At 37.0% G+C, this 20,486-nt stretch overlaps 3 protein-coding genes across 4 annotated transcripts; 1 reads left to right on the top strand and 2 right to left on the bottom strand.

The window, feature by feature from the left end:
* Positions 1–99: 99 nt before the first annotated feature.
* LOC110789138 (putative threonine aspartase) lies at positions 100–8,471 on the bottom strand. The gene is made up of 11 exons (XM_021993792.2): positions 8,116–8,471; positions 7,621–7,671; positions 7,151–7,271; positions 6,923–7,007; positions 3,955–4,036; positions 3,671–3,803; positions 2,437–2,588; positions 1,777–1,940; positions 990–1,113; positions 775–879; positions 100–366 (listed from the first exon to the last, which is right to left on the bottom strand). The coding sequence occupies exons 1-11, from the start codon at positions 8,302–8,304 to the stop codon at positions 280–282; spliced, it is 1,293 nt and encodes a 430-aa protein (XP_021849484.1). The 5' UTR covers positions 8,305–8,471; the 3' UTR covers positions 100–279.
* A 380-nt stretch (positions 8,472–8,851) lies between these two features.
* Positions 8,852–15,313, top strand: LOC110788589 (uncharacterized). Of its 2 annotated transcripts, XM_056837571.1 has the most exons (4): positions 8,852–9,120; positions 11,192–11,244; positions 13,196–14,734; positions 14,900–15,313. In XM_056837571.1, the coding sequence occupies exon 3, from the start codon at positions 13,294–13,296 to the stop codon at positions 14,695–14,697; it is 1,404 nt and encodes a 467-aa protein (XP_056693549.1). In that variant the 5' UTR covers positions 8,852–9,120; positions 11,192–11,244; positions 13,196–13,293; the 3' UTR covers positions 14,698–14,734; positions 14,900–15,313. The 2 variants fall into 2 exon arrangements, with proteins under 2 accessions (XP_056693549.1, XP_021848903.2); XM_021993211.2 differs by lacking the exon at positions 11,192–11,244 and having other exon boundaries at positions 8,853–9,120.
* Positions 15,314–15,570: 257 nt separating this feature from the next.
* Positions 15,571–18,952, bottom strand: LOC110789130 ((+)-neomenthol dehydrogenase). Its single transcript, XM_021993785.2, has 5 exons — positions 18,798–18,952; positions 18,369–18,618; positions 16,800–16,868; positions 16,542–16,706; positions 15,571–16,134 (listed from the first exon to the last, which is right to left on the bottom strand). Exons 1-5 carry the CDS (start codon positions 18,830–18,832, stop codon positions 15,754–15,756), a joined length of 900 nt encoding a protein of 299 aa, XP_021849477.1. The 5' UTR covers positions 18,833–18,952; the 3' UTR covers positions 15,571–15,753.
* Between the last annotated feature and the right edge of the window lie 1,534 nt (positions 18,953–20,486).

Raw genomic sequence — 20,486 nt, 5'->3', positions numbered from 1 at the left:
CATTGAGTTAACATCATAAATTGCTAAGCAAATTCTAATGACAGGGACATTGTATAATTGACATCAAACCCTGTTTGCAATCAAAACTGCAATAATTGATGGATTTAATGGCATGATATAATTGAATGGTTGAATGCTTGTACCGTTACAATTTTCCAGACTCACACTAGGATTTTCTATTTCATAAATAAGTTATAAATATGAATAAATAAAATAAAAGTTGGTTGTCACAGACTACAGAAAATGACTACAACGAGATGAAAGGTCATCAAGGGGCCTCTAGCTTCCAATTGTTACACTGATTCTGGCTTCAAAGTGATCTATCCCTGTCGTGCTCTTTAGTTTCTTGTTCCGTATAATCGAAGCCTGCAAGAAGCAAACATATGACGTAAACTTTGCCAAATAATGAACCAGCATTTAGCTGGAGAATTACTCCGTATTTTAGAATTAAGTAAATGAACCTGCCAATCATTTTACTTTTTGCAATATAACTAAACAGCAACTAACTGCTTCACTATGTAGATTACAGGGCAAAGGTTAGTATCAGAACGGTTTATATGCAGAATATTGCAGTCAAATAGATGATTATATGATCCATCTACTATCATCTGCAACAGTTCTGGCACTGTTGCACAATCAACCGTCAGGCCAAAGGTAGGAAACAAGTAGGCAAAACAGCCAACCCAATTACCCCAAATCCAAATCCAAACCCTGCACAAGTGCACATGGCAATAAGTTCAATAACTGGCAATGAAAATGGAAGGGAGTTTGCACCTTGGGCTTTTCCATGGAGCTGGCATAGTATCCTATTCCAAACGACTGCGATGAATATACAGCTGCAATCTCCACCGCTTTCAGCTCTGGTACATTATTAGGACCCTGGAGCATGTGAAAAGGTATAAATACATAAAAGAGTTTATAAGGAAATAACCACGAAACAAAAACAGTTTCCAGAAGGGAAAGATTTGGCTGTTGGTTCAGGTAGTTACCACCAAGGGAGCATCAGCTTGAACAAGAAGGATCCCAGCACTGCCGTCGGCACACTGCTGTCTACCAGCCTCAACTACCAAGCGAAGAATTTTGATACAAGCAGAAGCTGGACCTGCCTGTGATCTGTTAAAATACGCACAAATTCAATCATCAATTAAGGAATTGCAGAGAATCCTCAAAAAGTAAACAGACATTGAAACTCCTATCTGTTATTTAGAAGAAAAAGAACTGAAGTATTAAGGAGCACAGACAATCAAATTACCAAAAATTCGCGGAAGTTTGATGCCATGTTTAACTAGGATCATGGATCAAGATGTAACTTCTTTTACAATAAGGAATATCTATGAGGTAAAGCAACAGCTAGAGTCTCCAATAAGCTAATACGGGGTGAGATATGTACTGTCACTTAAACTGGCAGTCATAGCAATCAAAGTGTGGAACAACTTTGAAGGATTATTTTCACATGCAAGAACTTCCATTCAGGGATAATACAAAGTTGTCCAAATAGCTTGCAAAAGCAGCTATTAGGACGAAAGGTCGGAACAGACTAAAATAGCACACACAAAGCCCCATATGTTCTTCATGGAGCAATGCTAGCTACTTGAAACAATGGAAGAAGAAGACCAACATTTAACCTCTTGAATTTGATCTGTTACTAAGCAACTAGCCACATATTAGGTGCAATGTGAAAGAAAGAGCAAGTTTACTAGAGAACAGACTATGTAAAATAAAATTGTTAGGTTATCAATATTTTAGCTATGGATGAAAAAGTTCAAGATATAGTACAGCGACAATGACGTGCAACACTCTCTGGCAGCAAAAGCTCTCATCAAATACTCTCCCGCTCCAGTAGTGCAACAACCTACAAGAAATGGAGCTCCAAAGGGACTTTTCGAAGATGCCCAACAACCTGAACCATACATCCCTGCTAATCCTACCCGTCCACTTACCTATTAAGAAGAAAGGCTTCAATATCAATCATTTAATTAAAAATATAATTACAGTCCATTTATGAAGAAAAAATAGATGGAAATCCCAATGCTTTTTCACTGATTGAAGTAAGCAAGTAAAAAAGAGAGTTCTCACAATGAATAGCAGAAAGGTCTACAAATCATAAAATTATAACGTTAAAAACTCACTGAAGCACACGTCTAAAACAAATGATACCTAGATAGATACTTTAACAAGCAATATATATTCCTTATGTCCTAGAAATTTTATGGGAAATCCAACTTAAGAGCCCAATAAATAAATGGGTTTTCCTTGTCCTAAATATTTCTGATTTACAGATTTAGTAATACATGATTCCCATTAAATGTATAAGACTAAAAACAGTGTACATAATGTGTTAAAAGTCTTACAATATTTGATATGTTTTTTAGAAGTAGGAAACATTTTAGGACATACCAAAATAGAAAGATAAGAAAACTATAACACACACAATACCTTCATTGCAATACCCCCACTAGAGGCTCCAGAGGCAACACGTCCAGAACGATCAATACAAATGACTCCAATTGTATCCACAACGCAGTCATTTTCTCTCACCCCCAATGTAGAGGGTTCAACATCCTTCAACTCTTCTAAAGTATCGTCATCTAGAGCACAAAACAATAGAATCTTGATATCTTGATACTCGATCAAACATGTAAGCCAAAAAAATACATGCATTCAACATATAACAATTCCATTTAGGGCATTTTATAAGAAAATGAAATGACAGGAGACAACTTTGTGAATGATTAACTAGTTTGCTGGAAACTATGTGGTCTATGTTACTTAATCTGAAATATTTGTGTCAGACATAAGTACATATCCAAGTGTTAGATTCAGCTATTTTATGAAAACTCTAGTGTTTTGGTTCAAAATGAAGTGTCAAGAATTCATACAAATGTCAGAGTGTGGAGGTTTGGCAGAGAATGAAGGATAATGAAGGATTCAAGTAACACAGGCCTTAATTGTGTTCTTAAGTTGATGTGGATAAACAACACTCTAACATGTGACTTCTCCTTCAATCTAGCATCATCCTTGCTGTGAGATCTAAATGTTTTGCTTGATTTACTTCAACTCCTCATTTTTCTGAGGTACCTTGTACCCGTACTGGACACTCAACATTCCAGCAAGGTTATGAAGGTAATATATGGTTTTCACCTAAACACCTCAATTATCACGGAAAACTTGGCGGTACTCATTGATGAGCTTGAGATAAATATAGTAACACAAATTAGCAAACAAGTCAACATTAGTTTGATTATCGTTACCCCAGTGCCTTCAAAGAGGCTCCCGCAACAAGCGGGGTAGGGGCGGAAGGAGAGGGTCGGACTTACGCAACCTTACCCCTGCACTTGCAGAGAGACGGTTTCCAATTGACCCATAAACGATAACGGGATGACCATCTTCTACTTCATGGAAAGGAAGCGAAGAGGTTTTGAGAGCGATTTTAATTTAGTCCATTATATATTTGCATTGTAAAAGGCAAATGAAAAAGGTCTTTTGACTTCTGAATATGCTTCACAAATGATGTGTCCTCATACAGGGTTTACTTTTAGGATAATCTCCTTATGTCCAGTTCTTTTAGCTTTTGTGTGTTTGACATTTGGATATATACCATTATCCAACACCCATTCCTGGGTCTATATAACATACAGAACCAATACTAATGTACCTGCAAAAGACTTACCATACAATTGCTCATTTTTCTGAACTCTTCTGCTACAAGGACGCATGTCAAAACCTCCTAATCGCATCTTGGCAGCATCAAGCATTGCTTTATATTTGCGCCATTGAGATTTGGTTCTTTCAGTCACTAACCACTATTTCCATAAAAAGAAAAGTGAAGGCTAAGAAAAATGTAGACTAAAAAAATGAGCACACCCACCCATCCGAAAATAGAAACTCCCACATGCAAAATTTACAATCTTCATTAAATATATAAGAGCTAAATCTAGATGGTGTTAGAAGAACCTTTTCAGCCTCTGCTATTGTATCAGCACAACTAATGCCCTTCGATTTGGCCCACTTATGAGCACCTTCACCAACTAAGAAGCTGCAAAAAAAACAAAACTACATACATTTAAAACAACTAAAATGAGATACTCTAGCGCACATAAAGTACAATGTAAAACCCCATAGACACCTATACACACTAAACATAATGCATGGAGACTTATTTTCTGCTTTTTCTTTGGTTCCTCCTTGAACTCCATACGATTCTGTTATTGAATTTCTTGCTTTTCTTCTCTTGAAGACCCTTGATAATTGAAAATTTTATGGACAACGCAGGCCAAGAGAGAAGTAATGTGTACATTGCTACAAGTTCCAACCTTGCTGCTGAAACAGTTGACAAAGGATACATGTTGAGCCAATATGGTTTTGATGATGACAAACTAAAATAATCAACTAATGGTTTTCAACTTGTATGTGTGCAAGGATCATTAATGAAAGATTGTGCTTATATCATCAAAAATAGAGCTTACCGGATGTTGATGATAAACTCCAGGCGAGCTAGAGAAACTCCGGAATAGAAGCAGGAGAAAGGGAACTCGAAGAGAAGAAGTCTAACTGTATGTACGTACTTTCTAGGCTTCAATGTAAGGAAACATGAACTAAGTGTTGTGGACCTCGTGTCAGTGGAACTCAATCTAGAAACTTGGTATGCATCTTAAATCTAAGAGTCAAAACGTCAGTATTTATTCATCAGTTAGCTTAGGATGTAGACGTGCATTTAGGTTAGTTTTATTTAAGAGTATAATTTTATTAAAAGTTTTACTAGTCTCTAATAAATAGGTAATTGACTTAGTCTAGGACTGTTAATAAGATAAATCAGATTTATGTTATTGAATAAATTAATTAGTTAATTAAGATCCTATTAATTTAGAATAAATTAATAGTTTATTAGAATCCTATTAATGAGAATCCTAGGTAGTCATGCCTTTATTTACATAACTAAGTAAACCAATTAGTCAGGTTTCTATTAGCTTGGGAATCCTATGAAGCCATGGAATAAATCACGTTTAATTCGGACATTTGGTGGGGTTGATTTTAGGAACATGGGGGTATTGCCAAGAAACTAGGATGCATTACACATAGTGCCTAAAATGATAAAATCACATAGTAGTGAATAAAACATTTAGGAGGGCTATAAAAGCAAAGAGTTTCATTCATTTGAAAGTGTCGCTAGAAAATAATTACATTAGCTAAATATTTTGTCTACCACGTTATAGAGCCAGCTTCACATACTTGTTCCTTCATAGTTCCAAGTTCTTATTTCTTAGAGTTTACAAGTTCTTGTTTCTCAGAGTTTATATTTTCAAGCGTTTGTTTTCATTTTGAGAGAAAGACTTTGAATGAAGTGTCGTTTGGGGTAAGGGTTTGAGTGAACACTTATAGTACGCGCTTTGAGTTAAGCCCGAGTCTGAGTGTAGAGAGAAAGCTTTAGAGTAGAAGCAGCGCGCAGTTGTTTGAGGGGACAATTGTTCGGAACTTGAGTTCCTTAGTTCATAAAGGAACTTGAGTTCCTTAGTTCATAAAGGAACTCAAGTGAGACCCGAGTTTCTAATAGGTTTGTAATTGAGTTGTTGCTACCCTATTATAGTGAAGAGTTTTAGAGCAAATCCCAAGTGGGTAGAGGTTTTCTTTCTAGTTGGGTATCGGAGAGTTTCTTCGTGAAAATCTCTCTTGCACTTTGTGTCCTTATAGCTTTTAGTTTTTGAATTCCGCTATTATTTTGGCTATAAGTTCCTAGCACAATTCACCCCTCTAGTGTTCCATCTGAGTAACATATAGCTAGGCTACATAAAAATAAAAATAAAGCACATCAAAGGGAGACTCGAAGTCCCAGGCCCCAAAGTACCCTTATTCCTTTAGTGAACCCATATTCCATACTGCCTGTTCGAACTATAGAAGGCACATTGACACCTGGCACAACTCATTATGTTTTAAGGCAGTAAGTCATGCAGGACGGTCAACGTTCATAAACCAAATGAAAGCTTCTTAGGGCCAAATAGAATAGAATATATATCTAACACCAAAACGAAAAATCATGTACCTCGAGTCTCAAACATAAGTCTTCAAGGTTCGGAAACAGCCTTCACGATCACCTCAAGGCTCATGTTTTCAATTTGAATGATATACAACACCGAACCTTAAATGATAATCATCTCACTTTAACGAAGGCTATAATCAAGAGAATAAGACCTTTCCGGGAGGCTTAGAGCAAATGATGATAAAAACTAGGTGGATGCCTTATTGGTACGATAATAAATGGAGGATCTACATGTGTCACAAAACCAAGTTATATTGACCATCAACTTTATATGTGAAATCAGACCTTAAATAACCCGGAAAAATCTCACTTTAAATAAATCATGACTACAAGACCCTTTTTAGACTTGACGGAAAATATTAAAAAGAAATTACTAAAATCCTCCACGGTTTACCAAAAGTTCATAGTGCCCTTCTATGAACACCAAAAGTAAGGCTTATCTCCCTAACAAACATTAAAAGCCATGCTACGAAGCCACTCGGGATATTAATGAGTACGGAGTAGTTAAGACTTACAATAGGTAATTAGAGTATTAGACATGGTTAAAAAGAATTCATGAGATTGAAAATTAAATTATTGTCTTTAGAATACTCTACACTTGAGTAGCAATGCCCAAAAGAGTCTTCTTTTGTTTTATTGGTTATTATGTGTTGGTTTCAGGTGGGGTTACCCCTCGTTCGTTTTGGAGATAAGTGCTTAAGTGTATTGAATGGTTAGTTTTCTTCAAACTAATTTTTCTAGTTCTCGAAAATTAGAAAAAACTGTATGTAAATATCCAAAGTTCATTCAAAAGCAAGTGCTGAATCATATCAGGCAGACAGGTAGTCAGGCACTCAAACAAAACAATCACTAAAGATAGAATAAGACTAGAGGCTGGAAAATCATTACGTTGGAGGCATTCGACCTAGCAGTGAAGGTCCCATCTTTTGTTCCTTGATTAGGCAAGCAGCGGCTTGGATGGGATTTCGAACACCTGATCTACAGAATAATGAAATTGATGATAGAATAAGTATCAGTAATTAAAAAAGATGACATCATAAACAGTAATTTGCGAAATCAACAAAACTATAACCGAAAATGGACAGCCTGGAAATGCTGAGTTCAGCTTTTAGATACCTGGAACTGCTCCAACAGCAGCAAATGCCCCAGAATCGCCATCCATAATGCTAGCATCACATTCAACATGCCCATCCTCTGTCAAATTTGAACCACAGCCTGCATTTGTGCTAGGATCATCCTTTAGAAACCAACAACATAATGAGTAACAATTGATTTTCTTCCATAAGTTCAAACAAAGACTAGTTCACTAAGTAGATGGGCATGCTGAAAATAGGATTGCTACATACATCGTACATTATAAGCGCAGAAACATATACTTGAATACTTCGTATGTAGACAAAAAAATTTGGACTAACTATACAGTATTGGGAGGCAAATCAAATAGGTGATCAATCTCAAATGATGACATAAAGATGAATGAATGAAGGATCTCAGCAAACTAAAGTCCATTGTTTCTCTGAAGAACAAAGCTTTACAAATTACAAAACAGCACAAGATAAGATTGATAAGAAGTAAAAAAAAGATACCTCCAGTACTCGAATCGCTGCTTCAACTGCATCAACACATTCACCCGAATCCTAAGTCGAATTCAAGAAAGAAATATTATTTCTAATGGCACTACCATAACAACAAAAATAATCAATATCTAAGTCAATAATCAAAGCATTTTCCATCATAATTTCATAAAATTGCATTTTCAATAACCCATTATTACCCTATTAACCTCTACTTCGAAAAAACAAAGAACTCAAACCCCTCATACATACATTAGAAGATTAAATAAGACTTGAACACTTCAATCAAAAATCAAAATGTATACCATGTAAAATGAAACAAATTTGTAAATATTTTCTATTATTGGGGATTAATCAATTCATAACAAATTCAGAAAACAGCATAATCTCTAATCTATTTTCTAGAACTCAAAAGTTAAAAATAAGAAGACAAAATCTAGGCAATCGGAAAAGCTAGAAAGAAACAAGGAAAGACGAATTAAGAGAGAGAAAGAGGAGAATATAAACCATGCGTAGGACGGCGGCGGCGGCAAGGCAAGCGCGATTCATGGCGAACCTGAGAGGCTTTTCGTTAGAAGGAGAATGGAATCCGGCGCCGACGTGAACTGCCACAAAAAATGGGGGATTTCCTTCTTGCGCCATGCTTGCTTTAGCTGAGGGCACACTGCAGTTTGAGCGCCACTGTTGGCTGCTCATAAATTACTCTTTCAAATGTTTGGGTTTTAGTCTAAATTGACAAAATTATGAATGGCAATTGGAGGTTAATTATGGAGAGTTGACAAAATTTTAGGTAGTAGTTTGATAAAATAAATTTCAAAAGAGAGAAAATGGTCTTAATGCTCAGTGTCATTGAAGAGGTCGATTAGAATTCTCTAAATTTCTCTATTATTCTCCTCTCTATTTTTGTACATTTCCCATCTTTCCTTCAAGCACTGGACAAATACAACACATGAGCATAACTTAAATTGCACGTATTAGAGTGCTAATCGTGCTCGGACCACATTTTATTAGAAAAGCACGTAATTGTATAATAAGTTCAAAGTGAAATCATGTTATTTAAATATAGACATGTAAGCACGACACAACCCGACATAAGATGACTTTATTACGAATTACGAATTACATAAGAACGGTTTAGCCAACACAGAACACAGGTAAACATGAAACCCAACACTGTCAAAAAATAAAAAACATGAAACCCAAGTTAAGTACAGTAATTTGTTTGACTTGGTTTTGTAAGCATCACAAATTACAAGTTTGAAGTTTCACAACTCACAACTGACTGAATTGAGGGAGGCAAATAGAAAGTGGTGAGTCGTGAGTTCGTCTCTGACTTTCTCTCTCTTACTACCTCTTCTTCAACTCACATCTCTTCTCAGAATTGCAAATCTGGAATTGAATCCTCCTGTTGCTCCAATTCAACTTTAGTCCCGAACACTTGGAGTGCTCCAATTAGGGTTCTATAAATTTGGGTGAAATTTCTGGGTTTGATCGATCTCCTTCAGTTATCGGGTAAAAGTTCTTCATTTGCATTTCTGTTTTGTTTAAATTACACTTTTCTCTTCTCTTCCCCCTCCCCATCAATTGCCAATTTATACAGAATTCCAATTTATTAAACAGTATTTCACTATTTTGAGTCTCTCTTGTACGAAATGTCATTTGTTTCATTAAATCAGATGTTCCAATTTCCAGTCAACCGATAAATTTGAAGTTCAATTTTCGGAAATCTGGCATGTAAATTGAACTTTTTTTAGTTGATAATTTTATAGTCATCCTGTTTTGATGGGCTTATCTCAAAATTCTTGTGGAATTTCGAATGCAGCAATCCAAGTTTTGGACATTTTGATGCTTATTCAGTCAGTTCATGCACAAATATGTTTCCTTTCATATTGCTCCAACAAGGCAATTTTGCATAATGCATTGGAAAGTATAATGACTCTGCAGAATGGTCAATCATAGTATGATGGTGGAATAATCTTTCAAACATCTACTACCTCCGTTCGGTTTTAATTTTATGTTACTACTTACTAGTTTAAATTACATTGTCAACACAACTATGAATTATGGGGGTGAAGGGAGTACATAACTGTGGTTGTTGCCTTTTAATATTAAGTGCTAGTATTCATTAGAAATGTTTCTATGAAAATGTGTTCGTTAACTACAAAGCTTGAGCACTAAACATATATCGCTAATCACTATACTCTCCGTTCTCAAGGTCTGTGTGTTGTTCTTGGCTACAATTCTTAGACAGCAAGCACTAAGCCGCTACCACAGTGATTTTCGTATGGGGTTTCTTGGATGCTACAAGCACTCTTGTTAATGTTGCTCTTTTTATTGGGTTTCTAGCACGCGGTGCAATGGTGTGGAGGTTTTAGGAAGGGCTTGTGGATTTCTATATCAATGTAGGGTTTTTAGTTTTGTATCTTTGAGCTTAGCTTCTATGTCCAGCATTAAATAAAGGAATATATGCACCATGAGGAGATGTTACATGGGTAGGGAGAGGTATTGAGAGGATGGGAGGTGATTCGGGTAGGGAGAGATATTGAGAAGATGGAAGTTTGTCATATATAAACCCTGAGATCGCCATGGACAGGTAGGAAGTAGGAACTCACAATCAGCTTCACTTTTGAGCAGTTCATCTGTTGGTATTTTGTTTCCTTACTATCTTGTCATTGCTCTGTTGCATATTGAGAAAGACTATCAAGGTTGGTCCTTCATATTTGGTGTTTTATGTAACACAACCTACATAGGCCTGTGATTTATTCATTTATCTCGTTATGTTTTCGTGTTCTGCGGACCTATTTGTATTTGATTCTGCTTGCACATTGCTTCTGTTGAAGTATGATTTTTAAACGGCATATGTGGGCTTTGGTTCGAAGAGCCTTGTTTTGTTGTTTATACATATGATCCACATAAGTTACTAACGGAAACTAAACCTTGAAAGTCCCTGTTGAATTGATTATTTTGATGTTGTGTTTTATTTATGCTGGAAACTAGCAGGACCTTACGTTGTGCAATCATAGCTTAGTTTTTTTAGGTAAACGACTTTGAAAGAAAAGTTGTGTTCTCTGTCCAAATGTTTTATGAGACTGTTGTGTAAAACTTTGTACTCATGAGGGGACAAAGACCACTTTGGATTATGGATGCAGTACCTCTATGAGCCGCGTGTTAGTGTCTGCTTGATTTGTGATTTAATAGATATTGAGCTTAATAATCAGATTGGCAAGACTTGTTATTAATTCATGGAGATACTATTTGGTCCCAGTGTTCTGCTCTGAGGAAACAATTTTGCATCTTTTGTAAAGATTCTTCATAAAAATAACTGAGGCAATTCTTCATAAGAAAGGTTGGGACTTGGGCGTGAATTATGTGACTGGTATATATGATGGTTGTGTAGTTGAATGGTTTCAGTCACAGCGACACTTGTGTATGTGAATTATGGGAATTTTTGAATTGACAGGGTTTATATATGACAAACTTTAAATGTCAAATGGTATGGGTGTGTAATTACAGATGAACTGAAATTAGGGGGCTTGAAGATAAGGGTGTGTAATTTGATTTTGTGGGTATTCTGTTTATGCAGGTAATTATTGAGAAGTATTCAAGAACTGATCTTCCTATCCTCGAAAAGATAAAGTATATTTTTATTTGATTTTTTTGATTTTTTTGTTAGTAAATGTCTCTGTTAATTCTTGTCCACCACCAATGTGTTGATTTCAAAACCCAACAAGATCTCTATTTTAACATCTTTATTGTGATCATTCACTTCCTGAGATGGTTATTAGAACGCCAAGTGGAAAACAGAATCATAGATTAACCCGACTTCTTTGATTCGCCCCTGCCGAAATAGCTCTTGGATGCATCAGCCTCCTTAGCCCATGACAATAAGTGTCCCTTTGATTTTGTCGAGAGTTTCACTAATGATACATTCATGTACTACAGCTACACTCCTGGAAATAAATAACCGTATACTGTTACACACTTACACCTAACAAACAATAGACTTTTTGTAATCGTTCAGGTCTTGAAATCACCCTTAAAACAGCTTCCTGGTATTTAGAATTTTATTTACCAAATGCTATCAGTGGCTTGCAGTGTATCTTGCATCCTGTTGGCAATGTCTTTTCTTTTATTGTACTTATAAACTGATCACGTGGTTTTATTTTATTTTTTGTTTATGGAATGACGAGCAATCCAATGATCATTAACTAAATTCTCCTCCAAGTTACTGCTTGAAACTTTAATACTAGCTCTTGTGCCGTGCATCATTATGTTGTTAGATGGTGGTATACTTCTAGCCAAATATCTGTTACTGATACCATTACAATTTATTCTGCACTATGCCTTGTACTCTCATTCAGTCATTTGGCTTTTGATAATGTGTGTACATTTCTTGTGCGATTTTATCTTCCGAGAGTGCAGCTTTGTTCAGTCTTTTGTGTCCTCATGCATGTATCAGACGTTTAGAACCTAGCTATATAATATCAAGGATTTGAACCATAATGCATGGGGTGGTTATGGAGGTGGTCATCATGAAGGCGATGGTGGAGGTGGTTGTTCTGAAACGGTGACTGATTGCAAGAGAAGAAAGAGGGGTGGTGGAGTGGTGGTTGAGGCGATGATAGGTTTGAGAGAGGAAAGAGAAAACAAGTTGTTAGGAAATTGGGCAAGGAGGAGAGAGAGGGGTAAGAGCTGTGAAACAAAGAAGTTACGTGGAATTGGAAATGACAACCTTTTAAGTGGAATTTTAAATTCATAAAAATGGACTTATTTCTTTAACGGATGGATTTGACCCAAATCCAATTCCAAATTCCAAGTGTTTCCAAACAAGTGAATTGGGCCAAATCCAGAATTCCCAATGAAATCTAGGTTCCCAAACAGGCCAGTAGGGTTTTTAGTTTTGTATCTTTGAGCTTAGCTTCTATGTCCAACATTATCAATAAAGGAATGTATGCACCATGAGGAGATGTTACATGGGTAGGGAGAGGTATTGAGAGGATGGAAGCTGATTCAGGTACTACGGAGTATATAATTTATGATTGGTAACTTCCTTTGTGTCCTGTGCACTTTAATCCAGTAGCTTTGTTGACCTCTCAACTTCCAATTTTCTACCTAGCATGGACTCATAATCCCCTTGCGCAGTGGCAGTTTTTTTAAAATATTTGTCTCTGATTATGGCTCTCCAAATTCTGCAGCCAGTAATCAGCAACTTGTCGATCTGTCTTTGAAGAATCTGATTGAATTTTGTATGTTGTCTGTTGGTATTTAATAGTTTTTCTACTCTTATTTCTTTGAAGTTTTATTGTGAATTATATTGTCTGTTCTTTTCCCCTGTGTTTTTCTTGTGGATTTCTAGGGAGCCTTTTAATAACAAGGGCTAACTTTTCCTAGTTGAGTTTGATCATATCTACCTTACCAAGTTTGTCAAGTGCCTAGTTCCTGCTAGATAATATGGTGCAATTAAATAGACACAGTGCAATGTTCCTTCCATTCCTATCTCGTGTTGTTATTTCAGTTGCTACCTCTACCTTGCACTTCATTCATGGATTTTCATTGTTTTTTGCTTTCTGTTGCTGTTATTATGCAGGTTGTGGCTGATTTTGATTTCTAAATCTTATCAAGATCAATATCAGGACCAGTACGTAGTGACATATACACCAATATCATCCACAGCAAAAGGATCCAATGGAATCGTGGTGGGAGTCTGTATCAAAAGCTCGCTCCCGAATCCAAACCCTTCTCTCTTTCCTCCCTCCTTCATTTTCTACCAGCGATTCTCTATCCTCCCTAGTGGACTCTGATCAACCCGCACGCTCTCTTCTAGACTCATATGAAGCCTACTCTGCCATGTCATCTGCTCTCTCCGGTTCTGGAGATGACCCTCTTTGCCAATGGCTCTACGACACCTTCCTGCAGTCTTCTGATGACTCTGAATTAGACTTCCGCCTTGTGGTGGTGTCCTTGGTGCCTCTAATTGCTGGCCTCTATCTCTCCCGCATCCACACCTTTTCCACTACCTCCCCTGCCGCCCTTGGGTCCCCGTCTCTTGCTGGGTTTGAAGCTGTTCTCTTGGCCCTGTACTCTTCTGAGGTTAAGTCTCGTGCTGGAAAAGCCCTCCTTGTTTCCATACCTTCCCCTGCTTACCTCTCTCACCATCCTTCCCTCTATCACACCCCAACTCCTCAACCTCACCCGTCTCCTTCTCATAATAATAATTATTTTTCTAGATCATCCTCTTCTTCTTCTCCTTCTGGTGTGTCTGGAATTGGGATTGAGATTGGAGTTGGGGTTATCTCACCTCCTCTGGAACCCCAAATAGGTATCCAATCCACAAAGCGTGCTTCCATTGTCGGGGTAGCCTTCCATTGCTTCTTCAAACACATCTCCCAAATGCCTCTTTGGTCTAAGGTAGATCTATGCCGTTTTGCTGCTTTGTGGGCTGGCAATGATTGTCCCTGTGCTCATTCTCTTGACTTCCACTGTAATACACCTACTACAACTGCTAATCGACTAGATGACAATGACGATGATGTCTCTGTCAGTGAGGAGCTCATTGTTTCCTCTACCATAAGCAGCACAACTAGTAGGTCTAGTACCATTGGAGGTATCATTGCTGAACACCCACACCCACACCCTCACCAAAACGGAACAGCAGGAAGTGAAATCATCCTTTCGGACGTTATTTCTAGGTTGGATATCAACGGCAACAATACCACTCACTCCCAAATGTCATATTCTTCTAATTCTTCTGGGGGACATGAACATGGGCAGGAACAAGGAGAAGGAGTGAGAATTTTGCTGCCTTGGGAGTTGTTGCAGCCTTTGCTGAGGATATTGGGTCACTGCCTGTTGGCTCCTGCTCCTATGAATAACCAGGAAGTTAAGGACGCGGCTTCTGTTGCGGTGCGGCGTCTTTATGCTAGGGCTTCTCATGATCTGGCTCCTCAGGCTATACTGGCTACACGTAGCCTTGTTCAGCTTGATAACCGTGCTCGGGCCACTGCTAAGGCTGCTGCTTTGACCACTTCTTCTTCCAATGCTAACACCCCGAAATCTAGTAAGCCTGAGGTCTTCTTGGTCTCCAAGTGATGAAGACTCTCATGACACACTTCTCTCTTTGTTTTAGGTATTATTTCATGTACTACTTAATACTGTTTTGCAGAAAGCTAATTGATTTTACTACTGGTTGATGCTTCTTGCTCTATGTTAATTAGTACTCATCTTCAGTTTTCACTGGTCAAAATCTTCTGCTAGACTTAATTTTACTATATTATTGTCCACATGCTTTCAGTGGTTCTATAATTGGGAAGACGAACTCAGTAAGAGAACATGAGAACGCACAAGCAAATGCAACACTAGTAGTCTGCTTGGATTGGATCTTGTATGTTGGATGAAGGATTGAAAAGGTTTATAATCATTTCTTACAGTGGGTTGAAGAACAGAATAGGTCTTATATAGCTTCCTTGATCAAAAATCTGTGTAAGGTACTTCTTATGTTGTTACATTTGCGGTCTGACTAATTTACAAGCAGGTATCAGAAAGTACAATACACTGCCAAAAGCTTTTGTTTGAAATGGAAAATTTGTAGATATGTGATACAAAATGTTGGTACATTTGTTAAGGTTTACTCCGTACATTCATTTATGTATTAGTGATGAGCTCGTGTTAACAGATTGGGATTGAAGAAATGTCATATTTGAGACTACCTGCATTCTGTGATAATATTAATAACGAAAGCAGAATTCATGACCCTTAATAATGTTGGTTTGTAGTGTTGTTACAGTGCCTGAGCACGAGGCAAGATCATTTAGCTCATTAATCAAGTTACTTTAACATTATTAAAATCAGGTCAGTCAAATTCAATTTGAGCCTTGTAATATTTGCTACAGTTTACATTTGGGTCCATTTTGCGAAGTCTTGTTTTATAGTTACGTACTTTGTAAAGTATATGGAATGCAAGAGTAAATTGTAAAGGCAGGGTACCCATTGCATAAATTATCATGTAAGAGAATGCATAAATTCGTTTTAACATTCAATCAGAACAGGCAATTGCCATGTACAAATAGCAATTAGCAACAATTTGATAAATCGATATTAACCCAAACCAGTTTATTGAAATCGAACTGAATATGCAGGAAAATCCATTTATTCATATGAAGAAACTTCGCTTCTTGCATAGAAAAGACCGGAAGGTGAACCATGAGGCATCAATGCTACTCTCACCGGACTTGCGGCCCCTTCTTCAACTGTTAATTGTCCCAAGTTTCCGTTCATATCTGTCTTAGTAACACCAGGACAAACACAACTGATGATAATTGACGGGTATTTCTTAGCCAATATTCTTGCATATGCATTCAAAGCCGCCTTTGACAGTGTATAAGCTGCCATTCTAGAAGGCCATTCTTTCTCTTTGAATGAACCATCTTTGAAATCTGTCAGTAACTCATTCAAAATCGCTTCAACTTTTTCTTCTGTAAGATTCTCTGCATCACCCAAGACTCCTCTGATCCTCTCATTTGGTATATTCTGGTACCAAAATTAAAAATAATTAAACAGATCGATGACTCTTTTAAAAAATAATTAAAAATAAAAAGTAATTATGTACTCCCTCTGTATTTTTTTAAGAGATACACTTGACCGGGCACGGGTATTAAGAAGAAGAATTGAATGAAATAAAATAATAAAGCAAGTGGGGTTAGATAGATATTTTAATAATTAAATATATGGGGACCATGTCATTTTGGTGGGTGGAGGGTGGGGTGGGTTTATGAAAATATTTGTTTAATAGGATGGTGGGTGATAGGGTATATTAGATGTATTATTTAATTAGATGGTGGGGTTGATAAGTTACTAAAAATGGCAAGTGTATCTCTTAAATAAATACGGCCGAAAAAGACAAGTGTATCTCTTAAAAAAATACGGAGGGAGTATACCTTCAACATCCCCGTAGAAGAGGAGACATTGATGATCCTTGGTGAATCCGATAACTCCAGCTGAGGAAGCAAAGCTTCAGTTGTTCTCTTAACTCCATAGTAGTTTGTTTCCAAGCATTCTTTTGCAAGCTCATATGTTTGTGTCATCATCTCGTCATAATTGATCTGTACATTATCCCATTACCAATTTAAAATACTTGCTCTTTCACTTGAAACAAAGAATAATCAAGTACTTCGTAGTAACTTAAGAATACTTACATTGCGAAAACCTATTGCTTTGATAGCATCGTAGTCAATTATAAATCCACCTATCCCAGCATTGTTCACCTACGAATGCCATTGCCAAAGCTTTTTATTATCCAACTATAACACAAATTTAACCATATTTATTCTATAAGTGAACGCCTCGATGTATTTGACTTTTGGTAGCCCCATGTGAATTACCTATCTAACGTGTTAAATTTGTTTGAATAAAAAAAAAATTAACCTACTTCTAGAAAGATATCATTTCAAAACCGAAAATACATAATCTTCCCTTTTATCTAAAGCAAATACATACTATGCGAATATGACTTTTGTTTAGCATAAAATTACATTATTCATATAAAATATCATGCACGTTATCACGTGCACAAATATTTATTGGTATATTGAAAACAATTTCAGATTTGAAACTACTTAAATTAGTACTCAGTAACTATTTAAAACATCTTTATTGTGTGATTAAGCTAGTTGATGCAGTTGATTGTATATGATGGGCATTAATTTTAATGAGCTTGCAAATTAGATCATAGACACATCAGTCACACATGTGCACGAAGTTTTGAACTCTACGCAAGTGTTGAGAGGGTCTCTTTGTTAGTTTGTAACCCTTTCCTAACAGGAAGCATTTTCCCTTGTCCAACTCAAGGTATAATGGCTATCATTTCTCAAGATAAAATTTAAAGAGCATATGTCGACTTTTAGGGTCTAATGGAGGTTGAATAAACGTAGGGATGTCAACTGGTAGGATTTTGACCGAATCCTACTAGATTCAGATTCTAATCTGATCCGTCCAAAAATTTTGGATCCAGATCTGTCGAATTAACTGATTTGTTGGTAAGATTTGGATCCACATGTAATTTTTTATTTTCCTTCAAAAAATTATTATTTTATGCTACATTTTAACAAAAAATAAAATAAAATTATGCGTTCACCGTACAATGCAAAATATATTCTAACAGGTTTAAAGAAAATAAATTATAAATGATTCGTATTAAAATCATGAAATAGTTTAAATTTCATACGGAGTATTATTTTATACATGTTTTATACATATTTTTTATTAAAAATAAAATTTCTTTCTAAAACGGATCCAGTCAGTCGAATCTGAGACCTATCACACACAGGCCCTCAATGTTAACCAATAGGCCAAGACATTATCGGGTCCATGAGAACGGAGAGGTGGCAAGCAGTTATGTTTTTATAAACACAACACATGGGTACGTTGGTAATTTCGCATCACATAAAGTCATAAACACGTCATTGATCTTAATTTTTATACCGTTGTTCTTATTTTATACTCCGTATACCATTGTTCATATTATATACAATTGTTCTTATTTTTTATACCATTGTTCTTTTTTTATACCTTATATTGTTCTTATTTTATGCAATTTTTAATACATAATCTGTTATGAGTTTTTACTTCCTCTCGGTTCCATTGCCATCTCTAAACACAAGTAACCTTACCTTACGACTAAATAGTTAAAAACTTAAAATACATACTTAATTACTTACCAAAGAAACTAAAGATAGAAAGGGTAACAAGTAAAAAATAGGTAGTACCAGAATATCAAGCTTGCCAAATTTGGAATTGATGAAACCAGCAAGAGCAGTAATACTCATAGGGTCAGTAACATCAAGCTGATGATAATGAAGATTATCAGAGCTAATTCCAGATTTAATGAGATCATTAAGGGCTTCTAATCCTTTCTTTCCATCTCTAGAAGTGATAAGTACAATCACACCTTGAGAAGCAAGCTGTCTGCATATTTCAAGCCCTATTCCTTTGTTTGCACCTGTCACTACTGCATACCTGTTTAATCCACAAACCTACCTAATTAGACACCCACATCAAAGAGCAAGATAAACGATTTTGGGACATCAAAAGTCAATTTTAGCACACCCATTGTGAAAAAACTGTGTTCGCACAATCAGTTTCCCCATATGAATGATATTATAAAGAAACTAGGAACAGAGAAAGGGAGAGTTGACCTTTTTTCAGCCAGAAAGTTGGATTGTTCAGCCATTTTTTTCTGAATAGGAAAATGCTAGGACTCCTATAATCTCTGGTTTTTATTCTACCAATTAAATATGGTTTGTGTTTTGTACATTTCGGTGTATCGTGGACCTCGTGGTGCGAGTAGGGGAGGGGGACCGGGGGATGGGGCGGGTTCAACATTAAATCCACACCTGCGGGCCGCCCCATCATTCATGGCATGTACGATTTTATACCCATCCTCGTCTACTTGAGACGGATGTAGGGCGGGTCTCTCAGACTCTCACAATCCCCATTGACATCAACCCCATTGGCATCCCTACGTATGGTATACTTGGGTTCGGATCGGGTCTTTTGGATCCCTACGCATGAGTCGTGTGACAATGAATTTTCCTAATATATACTCCCTCCGTCCCGGAATACTTGACCTGTTTTCCTTATCGGGCCGTCCCTTAATACTTGACTTGTTTCTAAAAATGGAAATATTCTAAAAATATTATATTATTTCTCACTCCACCCCTTTTAACCCACTTACCCCCTACTCCATACAAAAAATAATTAAAAATTCAACCCCTACTCTCCCCCAACCTAGAGCTGTCAAAAATTGACCCGACCCGAGAAACCGACCTGAACCGACCTGTATTTTTAAGGACCCGGACCCGACCCGAGACCCGGAATTTTGTTAAAATAGAAAACCCGTAACCCGACCGTATCAAACCCGTTAAAACCGACGACCGATTTCGACCCGTTAATGCATGACCCGGACCCGAACCTGACACCCGACCGAAATATAACCGATAACAAAACTGAGTCAGCTTACCCGACCGAAAAATGACCCGAACCCGATTCAACACCCGACCCGATGTCAACCCGAACCCGATTATAACCCGATGAAACTTGTTATTGACTCAATTCGTGACAAACCATTACCTGAATTTACGCGACCTCTTGACAACCCGATTTGTCATTGACCTAACTAAATAATAACTTAAATCAAGTTAATATTATTTTTTTATAATTACATAATCTAGAACAAGTGAAAAACGTTAAACCAAATTTAACTAAATTTATAAAAGTTAATTATAAGGTTAAAACTTGACTAGACCTGATAGCTATCGTACCCGGTCTTAACCCGTGTCGGATGGTGAACCTGACCTGAATTTTAACCGACCCGATAATTATCCGATCCGAACTTGACCCGACTCGTTAAGACCCGAACCCGTAATTGTACCCGACTAGAAAAAGACCCAACCCGAACCCGAACCGAACCCGACCTATACCGAAATGGAAAAATAACCCGACATGACCCGACAAATTTTCAACCTGACCGAACCCGACCTGAACCCGACATGCACCCGGTGATAAAATGACCCGACATGACCCGACCAGATCTTGACCCGTGACCCGAGATAACCAGATCCGGACCCGACTCGAGTAACCGTTTTGACAGCTCTACCCCAACCCCACCTCTTAACCCACCTCCCACTAACTACATTAAAATAATACCCCACTATCAACTACTACCTATTAAATTAAATAAGTGAATTCAAGTTCCTTAAACTCTGTGCCGGTCAAACCAGGTCGAGTATTCCGGGACGGAGAAATAAACTTTTTTTTAATTAAATAAAACAAATAATAATCAAATGTGATCTTATTAGATTTTTTTTTTTATGTATATTTTCAGA

The sequence above is a fragment of the Spinacia oleracea genome, chromosome 2 (genome assembly GCF_020520425.1).
Source record: "Spinacia oleracea cultivar Varoflay chromosome 2, BTI_SOV_V1, whole genome shotgun sequence".
Taxonomy (NCBI): domain Eukaryota; kingdom Viridiplantae; phylum Streptophyta; class Magnoliopsida; order Caryophyllales; family Amaranthaceae; genus Spinacia; species Spinacia oleracea.
This window is presented reverse-complemented; position numbering and strand designations above follow the sequence as displayed.